Source organism: Clavelina lepadiformis, chromosome 2 (assembly GCF_947623445.1).
Source record: "Clavelina lepadiformis chromosome 2, kaClaLepa1.1, whole genome shotgun sequence".
NCBI lineage: Eukaryota > Metazoa > Chordata > Ascidiacea > Aplousobranchia > Clavelinidae > Clavelina > Clavelina lepadiformis.
The window spans coordinates 15879180-15901192 of NC_135241.1; the positions used below are offsets into that span (position 1 = coordinate 15879180).

Genomic DNA, 22013 nt, shown 5'->3' on the forward strand with positions numbered 1-22013 from the left:
ACATTTAAGGCGCTCTCCTGCTTATATTAACCCAACCTAAAGATTAGCTCACCACTAACCTCACACTAACCTTCTAACCCTATAATGTATTGCTTTATTTAAGCTAACTTTAACCAATCTAGCTGCTACCAGCAATATAGTTGTTAGTTATTACAGTATTTAGGATATCAACGACGAAATGTTTTGGCATTGGCCTATCTTTTCTCCTAACCTAATCCATACAGCTGGCTATCCCAAACAACACAATATGTTGCTGCAATAGTTACGGAATGCCAATTTAACTTCCTAAAAATTTAGTTACAAAATAGCTTGTTGCGTGTAACTTGCGCCTTTCAAAACAAAGTAGACTACACTTACAAATTGTTGAGCAATCCTATATTTCGTTTGTGCAAGTTAGGGTTAAAGTACGGCTAGGAATTATGATAGACAAAGGTTGAATTAAATTAGCATAATTTGCACTATATTATCTGTAATTCTGTATGATAGCTTTCAAAATATAAGTTAAACGAGAAAGATTTTGTTTGTGAGCATATATTCGTGTTGTCTTGCTATAACAAGGTAAATTAGCACCTTTTTTCGCTCTCCACAGTCAATGGCAAAAAAATAGAATAAATAAATTAATAAAATAAACGTATAACATGTGTATTTTTAAGATGAATGCTATCTTTATTTCTTGCAGACTTGATCTCAATGTGCTTACCAATAAACCTAAAAATGAAACAGTTTTTTCTATTAGGAGTGATGTTTCTTGCTTCGGCGCTAGGACGTCGTCAACACTCGTGGATAGAAGAATCAAATTTAAGTAATATATCATATTTATTTATTTATCTATTTATAGGCAGTAATTTTTCAATAATCACAAACAGCTGTTTTCGAACCATGACTTGAACGTTATAAGCTTTAAAGAAAGGTTGTAGAGATGTTCTATCAGTAGCTATTTTTTGCATACAAGCAGTTTTCGAAAATTGCACAATGCACACGCATACTGCACCACAATGTTCATAAAACATTGACATAACGATATAGTGGCTCAAAATTAATTTTTAAATACTATATGTCAAAGTTTTTTGCATCTCATCTTGTATGTTTAAAAAATTAGTGCTCTAGACTTGAATTTCTGTTCAGTAGACCAAGTGAACGGTTCTAAATTCTAATTTCAATACAAAAATAACTAAATAAAAATGTCTGACCACCGAAACTTGCACAAAGTCTAGCTTGGTAAGCCAGGCTCAAGCGATGAGCAATAATCGCCGGGGTTAAGTCGTGCAAAGGCTTTCCTCAGTCCGAGGGCAAAGGTTATTATCATACCATGCCAATTATGAAGGAATTCATTCGCTTGTCTAAGCTGCAAAACTCAGTGGTTCGCCAACTGTGTGCCCCGGCATACAGATACAACTGTGCCCAGGGCCGGTCTAAAAAGTACTGGATACGATTGGATTTTTGTACAGCAGTGGTTCCCAACCTTGTTTGATTCGCGGAAATCTTTTTCCTTGCGCGAGGCTTAATTAGATGCAATCAGCTAAAGGCGTGCCCTGACTGTGCCGTAGGAGCTTTCGAAATGTCCCGTAAATCTAAGTGTTTGGATAAGTTTGCCCAACTTCTACTTTTCTACTTTCTCTTCTCAACGTAGTTGTAAATTCTTTTACTTACAATAACGCGCTATAAAGCTTGTAGGCCTACAGCCTCTTCTGCAGTAGCGTCATTGAAATATTTAAGAACCAATGCTTCAACTACCATAATACTGTTTTGTGTCCAGAAAATAAAAATGTGTCTAACTCTCCGGGAGTGCTGTCAAATGTTTTGCTTTTTATTTTATTACATACTAAGTTAACAATTAACACATTTCAGAAACCATCAATGCTGTTTTGGTAAAAGAGCTTGGCGGCATTTCGACGTCAGAATTGCTATTGTGACAAAGAAATCGTCCTAAAGTTAGTTTGTTCTTTTCCATTCATTTAATTAACATCAATGCTTCCCTTGTAAACCAGCCATGCAATAATCATACGTATGAGACGAATTCTGGTGCACTTTTGTTAACTATTTATTGCAGAACGCTTTAGTGGGTGAGCACCAAGAAAGCAAAAGATTTTGGTTGTAAATGCACTTAAAAGCAGTGGTGGGATTCAGCCGGTTCGTGCGAACCGGTTCTTGGAATTTTAATGACTTCCGCGAACCGGTTGTTAACAAGCGTATGTATAGGCCTATGTGTATATCGGCCCCGCGTCAATATGGCATGCTGCTAGTGACAGAACCGGATGTTAAAATATTTGAATCCCACTACTGCTTAAAAGTGTAAAAAGTCCGAAACTGTGTGCTTTCGATGTATAAAATTCAAGTGTTCTGCGAAAAGGTCACCAAGGCAAATCAAAAACCAAACATGATGTTTATGTAGAGATAATCAAACAGGGACAGTCCCATTCACAAACCTGCGCTTAAAGCTGTTCTTTTATATCCATCTATTCGATATAGGCTATGGCCGCGTTTCTTTCACCAGCAGCCTGTTATCGAATTTGGAAAAAGCTACTTCGGTAAACGGTTAGGCGGTTACACAGTTGGTATTTTCTTACATCGGTAAACGGTGGCCGGTAAAGTAGACACTTTTTTTACAGGCGCCGTTTACCAAAGTAGGGAAATAGGAATACGGTAAACGGCAATAGACCCTTTCCGAGTTACTGTCTGGGTGGCAATATTTTTTCGTTTGTCTATTCTATACAGTACTTAACAATAGAATATGTCGAGCCACTTTGATTCTTTTTTAAATTACAATCGTTCTGGCCATTGGATTGTAAAGATTTCATTCAGGTGAGTTGCATATGAATTCCTTTACGCTAAAAAAAATTTTGAAAATATGTTGCCTAGTTCTTATTTTACAGTGGTTTGAATCCTATGCACTGAACTAGTTCAATACAAAGTCACATTACGTGGTCAGCGTAGCATGCGACATAAAATTCGTAAGAGTTTGCGTGGTATCTGCGGTGTGTTTGAATGTAATAATTTGGTTTGTACTTACTTGTATTGGATTATTTTACGCTTTGCTTGACATGCCAAACAAAAAGAGCCTGTGTAACGTGCCAGAGATTACAGTATCAGGTCATGTGGCAAGTATCAAGTATTCAACATAGGTACTCAACCAGTTTATTTTAACATAGAGTTTATCGAAAAACTCCGTACTGTGGCGGTATGGCCTCTGGCTACTGTACTGTGGCTTAAGCTTATAGTTTGGTAAACCAATTGAAAATTAATATGCAATAACAAATTAACTATAAAAATTGATAAACAAGTTTCATTTTAAAACTAATCAAGCACACTCAAGTACTGAAAAATGATAATTTGAGTACTTTTGAGTATCACAAAAATGGTACTCGAGTAGTACTTGAGTAAAGCAGCTCTGTTTGGTATGGTATGATATAATCTTTATCCTTGAACTGAGGAAAGTCATTGCACGACTTAAAACCGGTTACCGGCAATTATTCCTCATTGTTGAGTCGAGTCCCGGTTACCGAGCTAGCCTTTGTACAAGTTTGGATCGTCACAAATTTTTTCTTTTGTTTTTTTGATTTTTTATACAGCATTGCTCAAATTTAGAACTGTCCACTGAAAAGTAACAATTTTCATTAATGCCTTACCCAAGGGCATCATCTTTGGTCCATTACCTGGTTGAATTCTAAAAGTAAACAAAACTTCTGCAAGCTAGGCTACAAACATTGTATTTCTTTTTTATAAAAGAATAACTACAACCCAAATAATAACAAAATACCATATACTCGTGTACATACCAGTAATTTCATACTTAAAAAATAACAGCACACATAGATCATAGTCAAATTGTTGAATTAGTCAGAGGAAGCTAGAAAAAAATGCAGTGCAACTACCTGGCATGTTTTTGCAGAAAAAGCTCAAAATACATTTATTTGCTGAATTTTGATGTAACTTAATGTAGAAGGGTCGGTTAGGTCAAGGTTAAGCTGAGAGTTGCAGATGAAAGAAGAGAAAGTACACGGTTAGCCTGAGTAATAAGTCTCAGTTGCGATAGACTCCATTCGTTTGTCTTGTAGGTTGCTGTGGAACTATTTTGGACTCATTAATGTGTATTCGAGGCCCTTGAGTCTTGAGACATTCAACTATTTAACAGAATTTAACTTTTGTGCAAAACGAGATAAATTTGAAAGCCTTAAGGCTATAATGTATACAGCCTATATACGATTGTGTGCATTAAAGCAAGAGATCTTTGGCTTTGAGCATGTGAGCCTTTAATGCAAATATAAAATATCGCTTACTATTAAATTAACTGAAAAGATTACGGTGCACTAATTATTTGGTAACAAGTTACTCTGTTTGCATATAGATATATGTCATTATCGACAGCAGCGATGTAAGTTTTCCGAGTTCAACTGCAGATGTCAAGATGATAGTACAGGCGAACCTGCTGAATGCATTCCTAGTTCATGGGTTTGTGATGGAAAACGAGATTGCCGAAATTTTGCTGATGAAATTGATTGTGTATGTGATCCTGCTGAGTTTCAGTGCTATGGTGGTGGTGATGTTAGACTCTATCAATGTATTGATGAAAGCAAAGTTTGTGACAATGTATGGGGGGACTGCATCAACATGAGAGATGATGGGGATGAAATGTGTGGGAAAGGATTCCGATGCAACAGTGGTCTGTACATTCAATCAGCATGGAAATGTGACAAAACAGATGACTGTGGTGATAACGCGGATGAGATTGATTGTCCTTGCCCTCAGAACAAATGTGCCTGTAACAAAAATGAAGATAGTACTTGCGGCACAGGCAATAAATGTTACAGCGATGAAGGTAAATTAAATCATGCTTCATTAGACTCTACCAGTCAAATTAGTTTTGTTATTTGTGCAGAATATAAAGGAGTATTCGTTGGTATTTCAGCATGTTGAGATGACTGAGTTAAAATTGTCTAGCTTTAAACACCTGAGATATTAAAAATAAGATGTATGTAGTTATGATGTCTGCTGCAATGGTTTTTATGAGTTTTAAACTGTAAGACTCCAGCTGATGTTAATACTTTTGTTCAAAATTTTGTTGGCTCCATGTTTGGTTGCCTTGTACTAATGTTTGTTTTACTATTTTACCTTACATCTAATCCATCTGTCTCTTTACGATTTTAACATAAATTTTACTGAATTTGCAAAATTACTTTTTAATGTACATGTCATATTTTGATTATATACAGAAAAATGTGATGCAAGTGCGCAATGCTCAGATGGAAGTGATGAAAGGAATTGTTCCAATATATGTTCTGCAAGGAAACTATTTCGTTGTGCTTGTAACAAAATAGGCGATTACTCTTGTGATGGAATTGGATACGTATGTTATGAAAAAGGCTGTAAGTGAGCAATCATTTGAGGTACTGCTCTTCATTTTTGAAAATAGTTATTCTGAGTATGTGTCTATGATGCTAGTTTCATCAAAGAACTAAAAAGACCATGGGTAATCACAGTGATCACAAGGACATTAATATTGGAATGATAATAATTTAGTGTGTTTATATAATGAACCATTGACTTCAATAGTTTTTGGACTAGAGTTTTTTGCTTAATGGTAAGATGGAATTGAACTTATTTTTTGATATTCGCGCTAGTTTGAACTTATTGCAGTGGTGATTTTACCTTGTTAATTCTACAAGTAGTTGCATCGATTATGATCTATACCAGTGGTTTCCAACCTTTTTTTGGTGTCGGGGCTGAATTTCAAACTTCAGAGTACGTATGGAGCCGCATGAAAACACTCAAGTAATTAGAACGAAAATTTTAAAGCATGAAAGCATGTACCAACGAATAGCAACACTAACAAGAAAAAGAACACAAATCAATTTAATGTCCAACTTGACTCGAACTCCAACTGACAAGTCAAAAAATAATCGCCCTAATTATTATAAATAGGTTTTTTATAATTTTTGACGGATTTTCAGGGGTCAATGAGAGCCGCAACAAGGCTAGCTTGGTACCGTATGCAGCTCTAAGAGCCGCGGTTGGGAATCACTGATCTATACACTTTGTGCTCCGTAAAATATGTTTGAAAAATTATAATATTTAATATAAATTATAATATATCTTATAAAGTTTACTGATTTACCAAAACATGAATTTGCTTTGGTTTAAAGTGGATATGCTAACGAGATTCTTGTAATTTACCTTTATTTATAGTTTTCATGACACTAATTTGTATTAAAAATGACGAGTGTTGTCTGTGTGTTTTCCATGAAGTTTAATAAGTACTGTAAAACAGCATACCAATGTAAAAAACTTGATATAATTGTATCACTTCAGAATATCAACAGCCACAAGTGCAAGCGTTTACCTTTAGGTAGGATCTTACTATTGCTTTAGTTTGTCAGCAGAAGGCCGAGTTTTTATTTGTCTCGGTCTTCAGCCTTGAACATAGTAGATGAATGGTGTACATTTTGTAATTATATATTTTGAAATGGTTTTAAGTGTTGTCCTAAATGAAAAGTACCAGTATTTTATAATTTGAACTATAGATGCATTCAGTTATGATTTTTGTTATACGAAAAGTGACTAACATGTTGGTAAGTCCAATGTACAGTATTTTGGTATAGTAGTTTCATCAAAGAAACAAGAGCAACACAAATATTGGAATAAAACTGTCACCGGATGAAATAGGGCTAGAACTGTATTTGGTTAACACTAGAAGGACGGGGCGCGTCAATTGACGCATTTTCAACCTAAGTGCATCTATAACTTTTAAGTGGGGCATCGCACAACCGTGATATTTCCTGACTTTTCCTACATTAGCGTTAGGTAACTAACCCATGAATATGAAGTTTTTATTTTATCGGTAGAGATAATTAACGTGGTCACTACCTAGAAGGACGGGGCGCGTCAATTGACGCATTGTTACTTCACACTACAAAAACCAGTTCTCGCAATAGAGAGCATTGTTTTCTTTCTGCTGATAATTACAGGTTTATCGAATTAGGTCACAGCTGCCAGCACAGGGGTGTAACAAACGTGTCGACAAACTATGCAAGTCGACTTTTCCGCAAAACAGAGTAGTTTCGTCACAAGCGCAGCCTAATATCGGAATTTTTGAAGTTTATCGAAGCGTAAGTGTAGTAAGAGTTTCTTAGTTAGATAAATTAGATGAATTAGATAAATTCGTCGGGTCGGTGGTTGCTCGTGGCGTGACAGGAGGGCGCAATTTCCCTGTGAAGAGTTTGTGGGGGAATTCGTGGGGATGTCCGATGTTTTCCCAAACCATGGCAAGAGACGGGTTTCTGGAGCTCATACCATTCCTTTGCTTCGATCTGAAGACGGAAAGGCGTAGGAATCTATTGCATGATAAATTTGCACTCGCTTCACAACTTTGGAACAGTTTTATATCAATCTGCCAAAAAGCACTCATTCCACAGTGGAAGATAACTGTGGATGAGCAACTATTGCCGTGTAAGGCACGCTGCAAGTTCATCCAATATATGGCCAATAAACCAGACAAGTTTGGTCTAAAGTTCTGGCTGACAGTTGACGTCGAAAACAAATATTTATTCAACGGTTTTCCTTACGTTGGAAAAGATGACGCAAGGAGCCCCCAAGGGAGTGTGCCCACCGACGTTGTACTGAAACTCATGGCTCCGCTTTTTCAAGAAGGTTACAACGTCACTTGCGATAATTTTTTCACCTCACTTGACCTGGCGTTGCGACTTGCGGAAAAGAAGTGCAGCCTCGTAGGGACAATGCGCCAGAACAGGAGAGAAGTCCCGAAAGAGTGCAAGAAGAAAAAGGAGTTACGTGAAACAGAAGTGTTTAGGCACGACGGCTTGTATTTTCAATGCGATTGCTTTTGTTAATTAAAATGGACATAGCGGACATGCGATATAAGTAGTTTTTTCGGAGCAACAGCACAGTTTTCTCAACAAAAAGCGTTAGATTTGCGCCGTTTTGACGTTTTGCGTCAATTGACGCACTCCGTCCTAGGTATACGAAAATTGCCGTCCTTCTAGTGTTAAATATGATGAAAGTATGAGAACTTATTAATTTGAAGGAATTATTCAGGCCATCTTGTACTTATTTTGATGATGATGTTATTCTGTTCTTGACATAGAAACACGCCCTCAATATTTTCATCTAAAAACTTAGCAATATTTTTGTTTATTGGTTTATTTATCCACCATTAATTTTGATGTTTTTTTCTTTTAGTGAATTTATCAAGTCCACTGTCTGCTGCTTTTTATTTAAAATATTTCTGTTTGTAAAAAAAATGCCCAGCAGTGCGAATGATTTACTTGAACTAAATTGTACCATAAAACTTTGCTAAAAACATGTAATTAAATTAAACAAACACGTTATATAATAAAAACCTACCAATTCAGTAACTAATTTGTGCATAAAGCAAATGGACATCAAACTGACTTTAGATGTAGATATATTAAATTTAATCAATAGCCTTGCACATAATTGTGAATTCCAAGCAATATTCAACCTTTTATGACTACTAAACAGACGTCAAAATAAATGCCAAATAGTTTGAGTAATCTTATTTACTGCAAAAGCAATATGAAACACCCATTTATTGAGAAAGTCCTTAAAGCAACTAGCCAACTTCAGTGAAGAGAATGACAGAAATGAAGCTAGTTACAAGGTTTTTTTTTTGAACAAAACCCTACAACTTCATGTTTGAGGTTTTTAAAACTTGCACATAAGAGAACAGAATGTACAAATATTAACCAAGAAAAATTTCGTAGAATTTTACCTGGCCAGGTGTGTACCGGTAAGTGTAAATTTTTTTAGTATTCTGGGAAGAGACCACTTACAATATGAAATAAATTTATTTTGTAAAAACTGTGTGTTAGCCGTGTAGTATCACACTTTGGAAACTACTCTCATAACGGTAGTAAAAACCTCTAAAACTGTCGTAAAACAAACAGTGTTTGTTAAACACAAGAATTTTTAATATACATACATGGCATCTCATAACTATAATTTAATACACATGCAATCCTTGTAACACAAGTTTGTTTGCAATATAATAACCCACCTACTGATTTTTGTGTATCAATTGTATCAAACTAAAAATGTATCATTGCTTTTTATTCAACTGCTGTATTTTGCACTGCATTCATCCTTAAATTTTCTAAAATAAACTGCACTTATAAATGGGAAATGGGCTTGTTATGACACTGCATCTTACCATGCAGTCACATCTGGTAGGTGTTACATAAAACATAAACTTGCTTTTATAACCAAAGCTTCTTTATCCATCCATTTCTTCAAAATGTTTTGTGTCAAGCATGCAAAACTTTGATGTGGTCAAAGTATGATCATAGTAAATCTGTCAAACTTGTATTGCTAATTTAAGTACCAGTATGTTTCTTGCTTGATAAAAATACAAGTTGCAGGGCAAAATCATTGTTAATAATAAGATCTTGCTCTTATTCAATTATTTTTACCTACTTGTGCCTTGGGATGTTTTTTTGCATATTGATTTATATTTAAATACCTCACAAACGATACACCACCAAAGGCCTTTTTAAATAGTACACCTTCAATCACTTAGAAATCATGTGGTATAGTCAAATAGTCATGTTTGTTATAAATGTTTTCTTTAGACAGATGTGATTCACTGGCACATTGTACAGACGGAAGTGATCAATGGAATTGTACCACTTCGTGTACTGATGGCAGGCCACTTCGTTGCGCTTGTAATAAAGTTGACAATTACACTTGTAATGGAACAGGAAATGTTTGCTATTCGCTTCAAGGTGGGTTTACAAGTTTACAGAATTCATTGGTTTACAAGCTAAGGCGTTTATACATTCATAGCCGTCAGTGTGGAGCATTGTAAAAATCATACTTTTTGTGATGTGAAGATGTAGAAATTCTCCACAGAAAATGCATGTTCGTTTATGAAACCATTTACTTGATCCACCACCAACCTTATGTAAAGTTTAACTTATTATCAATAAATATTGCCTATAATACACTACAAGTTAAATTCACATTAAAATATGATGACTTACTTTAGGTTTTAAATTTGAGTGCCATTTATATAAATGAATAATAAATTTAACATACATAGCATAGCGCTTATTTATTATGCTGTACTGCAAATGTCATATATGGTTCATTCAACTAATATCAGAACAGTGTTTTTATGCATAAACAGGGGTGAATTTTGCCCTTAAGAGTCAACTTTGTCTCAATTAGAAAAAAGTTATGTCCATAAAATTGTAAAATTTTTTAGCTTATCTTTTTTGTTAAAATTTTGATACTACTACACTGTTAAAAACTTGTTGGTATTCGCTATTTATGTTTTTATGTTCATGTTTATAGTTCTGTTTAGATGTGAAAGAGAAACAAAAAAAACAGGAGTTTCATGGCCATTCAAGTTTTAGAAAAAGAAATTTTATAATTGATATTTGGCTGTGAAAATCATTTGTTTGTTTCCTTAGATACACACATAATTCCGTGAATGTTTTTGCACTATCTCAATTTACGCAAAGTATTATAAATAGTTTGTAAAAACTCACTCCAGCATTCTTTAGTTTCGTAGTATACAATAATGTGTAATTTTGTTTGCGGTGAACATAGTTGCTCCTAAAGTGAAAATTTGTTGAATAACGGCAATTTACATTATATATTTATTAAGTGATAGTGGTACAGTATTTATGCATAGTATAGTATGGAGTGATTGGAGTGGTCAATATAATTAATGCTATAATTATTAAGTGCAAACTTATGATACAAAATAATAGAAATAGAAAAATATATATGTGTTTTAACAAATATGTTTCAGTATAACAGCACCAATATTATCAGGGTTGTTTTAACCAAAACGTCTGCTCTTATTTCTTTCCACTTTCAACATAACTGAGTCCATCTTATAGGTTTTTCATATTTGATGATAATTTGATCTTATATATATTATATACAGTCAGACCTCATTAATCTGGACCACTTGGTTTAACGAGATATCCAGTTAATCAAAGTCGAAAGAATATTACAGTGAAATCAATTTTTGTAAAATAGCTTGCAGTTAGGACTACACTTTATCAAGATTCGAAAAAAGAACTGTAGTGAAGATCCAGTGCATCCAAAATGAATAATTCTAGTAAAGGAAGTTAGAAAATTGGTCAGTGACTACGCCTTAACCCTTATTAGCACATGCGTTGACATTTTGTCAAAATCGATTTTTTGTGTGACATTGCTCTCGTAGCTTATGCACTAGCTCAGCAAGATCCTGTGAAGATGGAGAACTTCTGAATAGCTTACTGCTGTAGCGATTTCAAAACGTTAAATTGTTTCCACTATGAGTTATTTGCGTTTTAACTTAATCGGCATATCTGTTGACAAAATGTCAACAATCAGAAACAATAGGAGTTTGGAATGTAAAGTCACTACATAGTAGTTAGCTATTATCACAATGTGATAACCGGGGACTTACAGGAGAGTTGCACGTGTATTTAGTCAATCACTGTCTGACTAGAAGGAGTTAGATTGCCAGTTGATAACTTGATTGTCTAAGCAGTTGTGTCGGAAACGTTTGCCTTAGCTCTAACCAGCTCTTACAAGCTCTGCGCAACGTCTACATTCCTAGGGAATCCTTGAATGTGGATGAACAACTCATCGGATATCGAGGCAAAAATGCTGGAAGAACATTCATGCCATCGAAACCAAGGAAATATGGTGTATAATTCTTTTGGCTGTGTGAAGCCACATCCGGTTTTGCTCTAAATGGCATTATTTATTCCGGAAAAAAAAACCGACTCGGCTCCTGACAGAAATCTTGCAAATGATATAGTGATGAACTTGTGTTTTGTTTACTTTGGTACTGGTCTTGACATATACATTGACAGATATTTTACATCTCTTGGTCTTGTTTACAGTCTCTTGCTTCAAAAGCTTACATTGGCAGGAACAGTAAAGGCTAATCGCCGTGAAGTTCCATCGCAGCTCAAGTCAGCAAGGAGAAGAGAGGTGGAAAGTACTGAAGCATTGTATGACCATTTGAACAACATTTTGCTATTGTCATATGTACCAAAACGAAACAGGAATGTTCTCATGATGTCTTCTTCACACTCTTCTTTTTCCATAACTGAAACTCACAGGAAACCTACAGTTATCATGGATTACAACAAATATAAAGGTGGAGTTGACAGTCTTGATGAAAACTGTGAAGAATTCAATTGCTTGAGGAAAACAAATTGTTGGCCAATGGTTAATAATTACAATTTGATAAATGTTGCCAGTAACAATGCATTTCTCATAACACCATGTAACACAAAATTTGTCCATGGGTTAAAACTATTATTTTCTGATTTAGTATGGTCTAAATCAATAAAAATGGGCATTCAAAAAGTTCAAACTTTGGTTCTGACTTTATGAGATTAATTTATTGGAATTCTTTGACTAGTTTTGCTTTTTTAATGTCTTTGCTCCCACTATATTTTTTTGAATCAATAGAATGGAGTTAAATCTAATTTTAGTTGTTGTTGTTGGCTTTGTCATAATGAAACAATAACGGAAAATGTCGTTTCCAGAATCTATTTCTAAAAAATTACATAAAGAAGAAAAACACATGTATGCAAAGCGATTTTGCTACACAAACACGAGACAAAAGCCTTAAGGCCTGGTGCTATAGGTATTTATTCAAAACTGTTACAGAGCAAACCTACGCTGTCACTTAAAGCACTCAAAACTTATAACTTAATCACAAAGAAACATTTTTTCGAGATTGGCGACGATATGTGAGTTCACTTTCACGTAAAAGGTTCCATATATAGTCCCCCATCATATTTTCGTTGTACTGTCCTTGATAGCGTTCCTCAAAATACCTGATATCTTGATGAAATCTTTCACCTTGTTCTTCTGAGTAGTCCCCCATGTTATCCTTAAATTCATCAAGATGAGCATGTAGTACGTGTAGTTTCAGCGACATCCTGCATCCCATCTTCCAATACGCATCCACAAGTTCATCGACAAGTTCCCTGTAATTCTCTGCCTTGTGATTGCCCAGGAACCCGTTAACTACAGAAACGAAAGAAGTCCAAGCTCTCCGTTCAACCTCAGACAGCATCTCTGGAAAATTGATGGAATTTATCAGTCGCTTCACTTCATCTTCTTCATCCAGTAGGCCTAAGTCCCATTGCTTTAGTCTGGAAATGAGTAGCTCAGCATTCGACTTTGTCAATGACAGTTCCCTGACAAGATCGTTCATGTCTTCTTGGTTGGGGTAGTAGGACACCTTTCACCGCCAACTCGGTGTTGAAGATAAGCAACTGATGCATCCGTTTCTGAATCTGTAGAGAGTGCATCTGCTACGAAATGTTCATCTCTCAAGGGTGGTTGTGGCACAGGCATGTCAGTCGTGTTATGGGGTACAGGTGCAATAGATGATGGAATGTCAGGGTAATTGATGGAAGGTGCATTCTTTCCCTTCCGTCGTTTGCTTGGATCCACCATACAGAAGTAACAATCTGTGAGATGGTTTGTGGGCTCACGCCAGACACGGGGGATAGCAAAACGCATTGCCCTCTTCTCTCCCCTAATCCAACCTTCTAGAGTACGACGGCAGTATTCGCATATGACGTACGTGTGGTGCCCAATGTTTATTTTGGTCACCGACTGGCATGCGAAAGTATGCATGATAGGCTTCTTTCGCACGCCTGCAACTCTCCAGACAGTGCTTTTTTTGCAAAGAACTCACCACACACATAGCAGAAGGAATCTGCTGAGTACTTGCAACCACGGCGAGCCATACCACACTTTTAATAATGGCGATAGAATTAAAAAATCTGTAAAGATTCAACAACCGAAGTTATGGTGGTATAACTAAGATTTTTCATGTTTTTTCGGCATAAGCAAACAGAATATAGCAATTATTTCCCAAGGACAAAGAATTTTTTTTTTTTTGTTACATAGTGTAATAAGAGGCAATGGGAAAAGTAACAAAAAACAGATTTTCTAAAAAGCCTTAGCTTTCAGCTTGCTCAACCATATGTCATCCAAAGAAAATTGGCTGTAGAAACTAAACTACTCTCCGAAAAGTTGAGGTTCGTTGATGCTGCTACTTCAAGCACTTTCAATGGCGCAGTTCAAGGTATCAAACGGGGAAGATGCTACAGATGTGCAGAGCATAATCGATCTACATGTGTAACTTGTAGCCGACGGGTTTACCCACGAAACAGAAAACTTCAGAAGAACAAATAATGCTGGGAATGCTGAACAATTTGTTGTAGTGCTCCACGTTTCTTCGTTTTTGTTTTTGAAAAACATGTGGCAAAATTTTTCTCGTTAAGATTTTCTTGCATTTTATCTGAGAACTAGTAAGCTAAAACTATGTACTGGGAAGACAGCGGACCTCCCAATTAGGATTAATAATTGTTTTATTAAAGTTTTATCAACATCAAATCATCTAAAACAACAACTTCACTTTGAGACCAGCGCATTTGTATCGAAAAACACAAGGAAATACCATGTTGACAATTTGTCAACAAATGTGCCGATTAAGTTACCTAAAATCCCTGTGCTAATAAGGGTTAAACCAGGGGTGACGAACCTATTCGATGACGCGGGCCACTTTGTCAGTTACGGCTGAGCAAGCGGGCCGCACAATTTTTTTAACATTTTGCATAATAATTAGCATTCAAGCACAACCGCTTCATTTGGCAGATTTTTAGCTGCTCCCGCGGCCGCAAAAAATACATCGATTGAGTACGGCAATCTATTGAAGACATACTGCTGCGACTCAATTGTGCTATCAGCTTTTGATATCGCATTGCGCAAAGATTAGAAACAGGTGAAAGAAAGTTCAAGACTGCTGGTCTCACCGGACGCTTCGTTCAAGACTGCTGGTCTCCCGGACGCAAAATTTAACCCTAAATTCCGGACATGTCCGGAATTTTCTGGACGGTATGGCAACCCTAATTCCTATAAGTCCTATATGCCTTGCATGTATGGGCGTTTGTCAAATCGTTTGGTGGGCCGCACAAAATTGTTTGGCGGGCCGCAGGTTCGTCACCCCTGCCTTAAACAAACATGATGTGTGACAAGTATGAAAGATTGTCATGAAAATGTGCAATGTAACATTTCTCGTAATCTGAAATAGTGAGTGTTTTTTATTGATGTGGCTTTGAATGCATGGAAAGAAATCTGTTCCCAGCAGTTTCTTGTTAGTTTGGATAAATGAGGTCTGACTGTAACATATCTAATTATATTTACGGCTGTATGTTTTTGCTGATAGAGACGATTTTTTTTTACAGAAAGATGTAATACAAAGATGCAGGATACTTTGACACGGACCCAGATCTGTTTAGACTTATCGGATGAGATGAATTGCACTTGTCCCGAAAACACTTTTACCTGCTCCTGCTTTCATTTAAACTTTCCTTCATGCAATATGAATGTGGGCTGTATACCCAAGGAAAATGTTAATGACGGCAAGCCTGACTGTCCCAGTGGCAATGATGAAGAGTATATCAAAGCTTTGAATGAAGTGACATGCGGGTCTTGTGATGTAGTTATCATTAGATTAGAAAACATTACACTTTGCAACTCTCCTTGGTGTGACAAAACAACCTGTTACACTGTTCCTTCTTTACAATGCGCTGACTATGATTGTAGCTCGTCAGAAGTAATTTGCAGTACTTATTGCTCTGATAATAACACCGAAGCCAACTGTAACAAATTTCTGCAGTGTTCCGACCAAAATGTAATCTTAAACCAAAACTTCTGCAATGGTAAATCTGATTGCTCTGATGGGAGCGACGAAGTCATTTCTAAACCAGGGTTTAAGTGCTCTGCTAAGGCCTCGGCAATTTCCTGTGTACTTCCCCAGTGGAATCTCTATGATAACATCCCACAATGCTATGATCAATCTGACTTATGTTTTGGTGAAGATGGCTCATTTCATTGTTTCAAGTGTTTGGATAATCACTTGATCATCTCGCCCAAGCAAGTCTGTGATGGGGTAATAGATTGTCACGACCTTTCCGATGAATGCCTCTGCGAAAACACAACTGCACCAGACTGTGTAGACATCTTCTTGAAAACAACACAATGCACTAAAATTCATCTAAAATACACAAATAGCAAATCGAATAATGCATCATCTCCGTGTTTTAGCCCAGGCTGTGCATCTTTCTCGCAAAATATATCTTTGATAACTTGTAAGACCAAATGGGGTGAAATTCGTGCGACTGAGTGCGATGGAAGGCCGGAATGCATCGATTTGGTTGATGAATGTCAATCTTGCCCAAATCGTGATACTTTAGCGTTCTGTAACGACACCTGTCACTCCTACTTTCCTATGGGCGAGCGTTACTGCGATGGATACGTAGATGAGGCATGGCGGTATTTGAAAGACTTTAATTGCCCAAGAGGATTTGATGAAAGTGACTGTCCGATGCGATTTCTTTGCAAATCAGCACAAAAGGTTAGCATCGACATATTGCAGCTCTGTGATGGTATAGAAGATTGTGACGGGGGAATTGACGAGGAAAACTGCACTGGAAGGCACTACTGTACTGCCAAGGTCGGCAACCAGAAATCGATTCCGAAGACATCTGTACTTGATGGCAAACAAGACTGTGTTGATGGGTCAGATGAGTACATTCCAAGCATTTTTTCGTCTTCTCGCAATATGATAGGAAACCTGGGTCTAAAAATTTGGCTCTGGATTGTCACTATAATCACAATCTTGGGAAATTTTTATGTCGTAGTTTTGTCTATATCTAGCCTACGGGAAAACAGAGCGAAAGAAGGATCTGCATGCAACCATTTTCTTATTATAAATCTCTCTATATCTGATTGCTTGATGGGAGTTTACTTGATGATCATTTTAGTAAAAGATTTTCAGTATTCTGGCAAATACTCCGAGTTTGATTATGAATGGAGATCGAGTTTTCTTTGTTCATTTGCGGGGAGTCTGTGTGTGATTTCCAGTCAAACATCCTGTTTTCTCATGGCACTTCTTACAGCCTATCGATTGTACGCATTTATGTATCCATTCAAAGCGTTAAGGACTTCTACAAATCCCTGGAAGGTTGCAGCAGGTTTTTGTTGGTTGATTTCTATAAGTATTACTGTTGCCACTAACACTATTCGCTACTTTAAGGCAAAAGTTCTCTTCCTTAGCGAGTTCACGTCATCTGACACAGTCACTCATGATTTCGTTACAGACTTTGCATGTCGTGTTGCTGCTCTCACAAACACATCGAGAGATCTAGATTTCAATTCTTGGGAAGGCGTGCGAAGGTTTTTGGAAAATAAATTTCCCCAGTATGCTCCGAGAGGCGAAATCGGTTATTACGGAACAACAAGCGTGTGCATGCCTCGCTTCTATGTCAATCGGAGTGATACTTTTTGGGTTTATTCTATAAGCATTATAACCTTGAACTTGTTTTCCTTTATGTTTGTTTTGGCCGGATTTTCGTTGATTGGTTGGAAAATGAGAAACCGTCCGCCACTAAGTGGAAACGCCCAGAAGCAAAATACGAAAATAAACTATCGCATTACCCGGATCATAGTCTCTGATTTTCTCTGTTGGATTCCCATCTGCATAATGGTTTACGTTAGTTTTAGCGGCGTGAAACTACCAGATGGGGTTGAAATATTTACTGCGGGCGTGCTTCTACCTATTAACAGCGCGTTTAACCCCATATTGTATTCGCCATATATCGAAACTAAAGTCGAAATTCTGTGGAAGAGTATTCGCTCAAAAGACGACCGACCCAGTAAACGAGAATCAGTCCAACTCAAAGTTACGTCATAAAAGCATTTGTTGGTTTCAGTATTTTTTATGGTGTCTTTCAAGTTAAAAACCTGGCTCCTCTCTTCTAACTCGATTTGGTTCACTCCTTGCTTCAATTTTATTTGCTGTAATTGTTGTGTCTTTCGACTACAAAGCTTATTAGTGTATTTCATCTTCTGAACATATTTGAGTAACTTTCTGAAAAATGCCTTTGTGGCTCGTTTTTTACAGACTAAGAGAGCATTGAGAATTTTTGAATGTTTTAAATCAAATGTCATTTGGTAAAACGTCTTGTGCTCTTTGCATTGTCATTTTTTCAGATTAACCTCTTTCACAACATTTCCTGGGGTTTTTAGCTGGCCTTTCATTTGCCTTCCGATTTCATATCATCACCGATCTGTAAAAAAAAATGATAATCCAGATTAACAAATTCATAAGTATCGTCGATGGCGTAATTGTAATTTCATTGTATTTGTCGTCACTCGTACCTTAATATCCATTACACGCGTTGCTGTTGCATGTGCTGTATAATATAATATCTACATTTTCTTCAGAGGGTATTGTATTGAGGCTTACACATGTTAACTATAGCTTATATGTTTAACCTCAGCGCCGGCCTAAACCCAATGTGAGCCATGCGACTGCGTTGGACCCGCGCTGCTTGACCAGAACAAACATCATAGTGTTATTTCTCAATTTGTTCTCATAAAAGAATTTTTTGGTGAAAATATATCACAAAGCAAAGCTTTGCTGTGAGATGTTTTGCAAAGAGTTGATATTTGGTTTATACATTAAGTTATTTAAAATCGGCAAGGGCCCCTGCCATCAGTTCTTGCTTTGCGCCCCATACTTGCTAAGGCCAGCCCTGTTTAACCTTGAAGAGCAGAAACTGTCGTCATTTAATGAAACGACAAACTCCCCAGAGCATGCAAACAAGATAAATAAAAAACTTTGCAACATCAATTGATGTATTGGGGCTTCAAATTACATTCAGCTTTCGTGTTTACTTGTTTGTTTTACCTGCCTGCTTCGTTTTTACGATTGCAGTTTTCGAAGTAACAAATTTTAAGTCTTTTTACCGTTAATGTGTTGGAATCCTTCTTTACCAATGGTCAGTGTCGGTTGCAAATATGTAGGCTTGTAAGAAATTATGCTGTTGTGTTAATTAGTTGCACGCAGATAAATTGACATCAATAGATATGCTAAGAAGTCGAACAACAAATATAAGATCGAGATTAATAGTATAATTAGATTTCGGAAAAATGGCCCACCGTTGTCCGCTGAACACCGCATATAAAGCGAGTTTCGTTTTGAACAGTACCGGTATCTGATCTTGGAAAACAATCAGAGGTGTTCATCAAAAACCATTTATAAAGAAGAGATGATAAAACAGAATCGTAGTGTCTTGACTCAAATCACTTTTTACAAAGACTTGACTTGAGTCAGTTCTCTTTGATAAGGCTTCAGCATAAATATAAAGCAAGGTTTCCTTTTTTCTTCAAAACACATCAACATGTAATTTAAAATAATTTTTTTGTTTACAATCGCGTATGAAGCAGCAAAACAAAGAATTTTGTAAAATTTCCAAAACTTTCTTGTTGGCAGAACAGTATTTTTGCTTTCCGTATGGTTTGTTTTTAGATATAAAATAACTTCACTTGACTGAAGTCAAATTTATGAAATGACTCGACTTACTTGAGTCACTTTTTCCAAAAGATTTCACTGAACTTGCGACTCGACTTAGATGACGTTGTTACGACACAACATTATATTGTGCATATATAAGATAGCACTACTAACAACACGGAGACAATTTAGCAATGACAATTCATTTATTTGTTTTGTATTTATTTAAAAGAACAACATTAAAAGAAAAGGTACGAAGTGCAATGATGAATCCCTCATCTGATTCATTTTTTTGTCGACATAAAACGACGATACCATCATACATATAGGCACAAACTAAATGAAAGTCCAAAAAGGAAAGGTAAATTAGTAATCAGCACCGACGTTATCAAAACTCCAGGCAAGGTAGTCAAGCATTCCACTTGTGGTGATCTTTCATCTTGCCTAATCTAATCGCGTAACTGTATTCCTCAGATTTTTCTATAACTTACAATTCACCATCAGTCCCAACATCTTTACACAAGGTTTACATTTTGAATATTTGGCCTTATAAACCGTAAATCGGGTAATAAGAAGTAAACAGTTTACAAGTAAAAAAAAATAGATAACTCAGAAATGCCAAAGAGTAGGTTGTTCACTTGCAGGCTGTGTGACCATCTCAAGCGCTCAGCCAACCAGTTTAAAACATTTTCCCAGAATAAGAGTTTGTGTAGGCTACAATGTGTAAATACATGTAGTGTAGTTTCAACACTGTTTTCGCAGAACACGCATCTTAGCTCAGCCTCAGAGATTCTGAAGGCGAAAAGCACCTGATTTGTAGCTATTGCCCTGAAGTTAAGTTTTACAGTGCATCCTCGATTATCCAGTCTAGCTGGGACAATGTTTTCAGAAACGTGACCGGATAAGCAAAAAAGCGGATAACTGAATTATTACATTTAAGTCAAAACGAAAACACAATACATTTATTGTAAGCTTACAGTATAAAAAACTGATAGAAGTTAAAATTTTAGCAAAAAAATGCCTGCTTGACTGTTGCAATACGTCACTGTTTCGTTTTAAACGATTCGTCCAACAGCTAGTTAAAGAGCCACCTAACTTTGAAATGCTGTAGCAAAATAGAGCGACCGGATGATCGAATGCCGGTTAATCGAGCAATGGATAATTAATTAATCGAGGAAACAATGTGTTTGAAAAGAGAGAAGCTTTGTTTCCATTGTTGTGCAATAGGCCTACTGGGCGCAATATAATTCGTTCCAAAGTTGTGGGGGCATGCAGCAACCCTGTTCTTTATCCCAGTTTTTTTGGATCTTATAAGATTCAAACCAAGTCGAGGGAAAAGTGACTCGACTCACGTCGAGTCATTTGGCAAATTAATAGACTCGAGTCAAGTTAAGTGAATTAATACCTGAAATCAAGCGATAGCCTACAGAAAACAAAAACATTGTTTTTGTCAACAAGAAATCTTTAGAAATTAGATAGTTTGATAATTTACGTACGAGTATATGGGTACACTGGTACACGTTCGTAGGCTAGTAGCGGCTAGACAGACAACTGAACAAACTTTATTTCAAATTACATCTTAATGTGTTTTGACAAAAGAATCATAAATCTGTTTTACCAAATGCTGAAATCAAATCAACAAAAACTAGCTCGAGTCATTTCAAATATTGACTTGAGTCAGGTCTTTTTAGATACATAATTTTTTTAATTGTTTGAATTGGATAAGCCTATTTGACTGTTTGAATTGGTTCTGTAGTGATTGAACTCACACACAACTGCACATGTTCGGGTTTTGGGAATGCAAGAAACAAGTATACTGTAATACATAAGAAAATACGTTATGTACGTAGGCCTACCGTGGATAACAGTTACCGGTAATTGATTTAGGAAAACATATTTAGCCTAATAGGTGGGTTACATGCATAGATATAATATAAACATTGTATCGTTTATAAATCGTGTTTATGCTATGTTTATGGTTACACAGCATCAAAATCATCCTATACGGCGTTTTAAAATTGTACACTATAAATTGCCAACTACTATTGTACGAATAAATGTTTGAATTCATTTCATAATTTGCGCTTTGCACTTTTTGGACGGGCGACGGGATGATCAAACGTGGAAATTGAGCAAATTCGATTATAGTTCGTTCCTTCAGTCTTCGTTTTCCTCATTTATTTTGACTGGTGGAGGAGCAAATGTTGCCTCTGTTTCCGGGCACTAAAACCCTAGATACGGCTCTGATACCGTGTGGGTGCTATCTCATTTGGGTGTAATTTTGTATCGCTTTAATCTTTTGTGGGTGCACTTCCATGTGGCTGCAAATCCTGCAGTTGCGTGTGGTTGCAATTCCGTTCACAAACGATATAGGTAGTATTTATATTATATCTATGCGTGTAATCCACCTGTTAAGCTAAATATGTTTTCCTAAATCATTTAACTGATTAAATTATTAATTAATTATCCATGGTAGTCCTACGTACGTAACGTATTTCTTATATATTACAGTACTTGTTTTTGCAGTCCTAAAGCCCGAAAAAGTGCAGTACTCCAATTGTGACGTCATTTAGTTGTGCACCTGTGTACTAGATCCCAATTACGTTGGGTGCAATGCCGTGGCCACCATTTGAATTGTTTAATG

The 22013-nt window shown here is 36.4% G+C and overlaps 1 protein-coding gene across 2 annotated transcripts; it reads left to right on the top strand.

Moving 5' to 3' along the window:
• The first annotated feature begins 691 nt into the window (after positions 1–691).
• Positions 692–18292, top strand: LOC143446638 (uncharacterized). 2 transcript variants are annotated; one of them, XM_076946376.1, is made up of 6 exons: positions 692–802; positions 4346–4816; positions 5211–5363; positions 9603–9755; positions 15255–17045; positions 17172–18292. In XM_076946376.1, exons 1-6 carry the CDS (start codon positions 715–717, stop codon positions 17762–17764), a joined length of 3249 nt encoding a protein of 1082 aa, XP_076802491.1. In that variant the 5' UTR covers positions 692–714; the 3' UTR covers positions 17765–18292. The 2 variants fall into 2 exon arrangements, with proteins under 2 accessions (XP_076802491.1, XP_076802490.1); XM_076946375.1 differs by having other exon boundaries at positions 15255–18292.
• Positions 18293–22013: the final 3721 nt, after the last annotated feature.

Coding starts and splice junctions, on each gene's coding strand:
- LOC143446638 (XM_076946375.1), top strand. CDS start 715: ATGAAACAGTTTTTTCTATTAGGAGTGATGTTTCTTGCTTCGGCGCTA. Junction 803..4,345: donor GATAGAAGAATCAAATTTAA/GTAATATATCAT, acceptor GTTTGCATATAG/ATATATGTCATTATCGACAG. Junction 5,364..9,602: donor CGTATGTTATGAAAAAGGCT/GTAAGTGAGCAA, acceptor TGTTTTCTTTAG/ACAGATGTGATTCACTGGCA.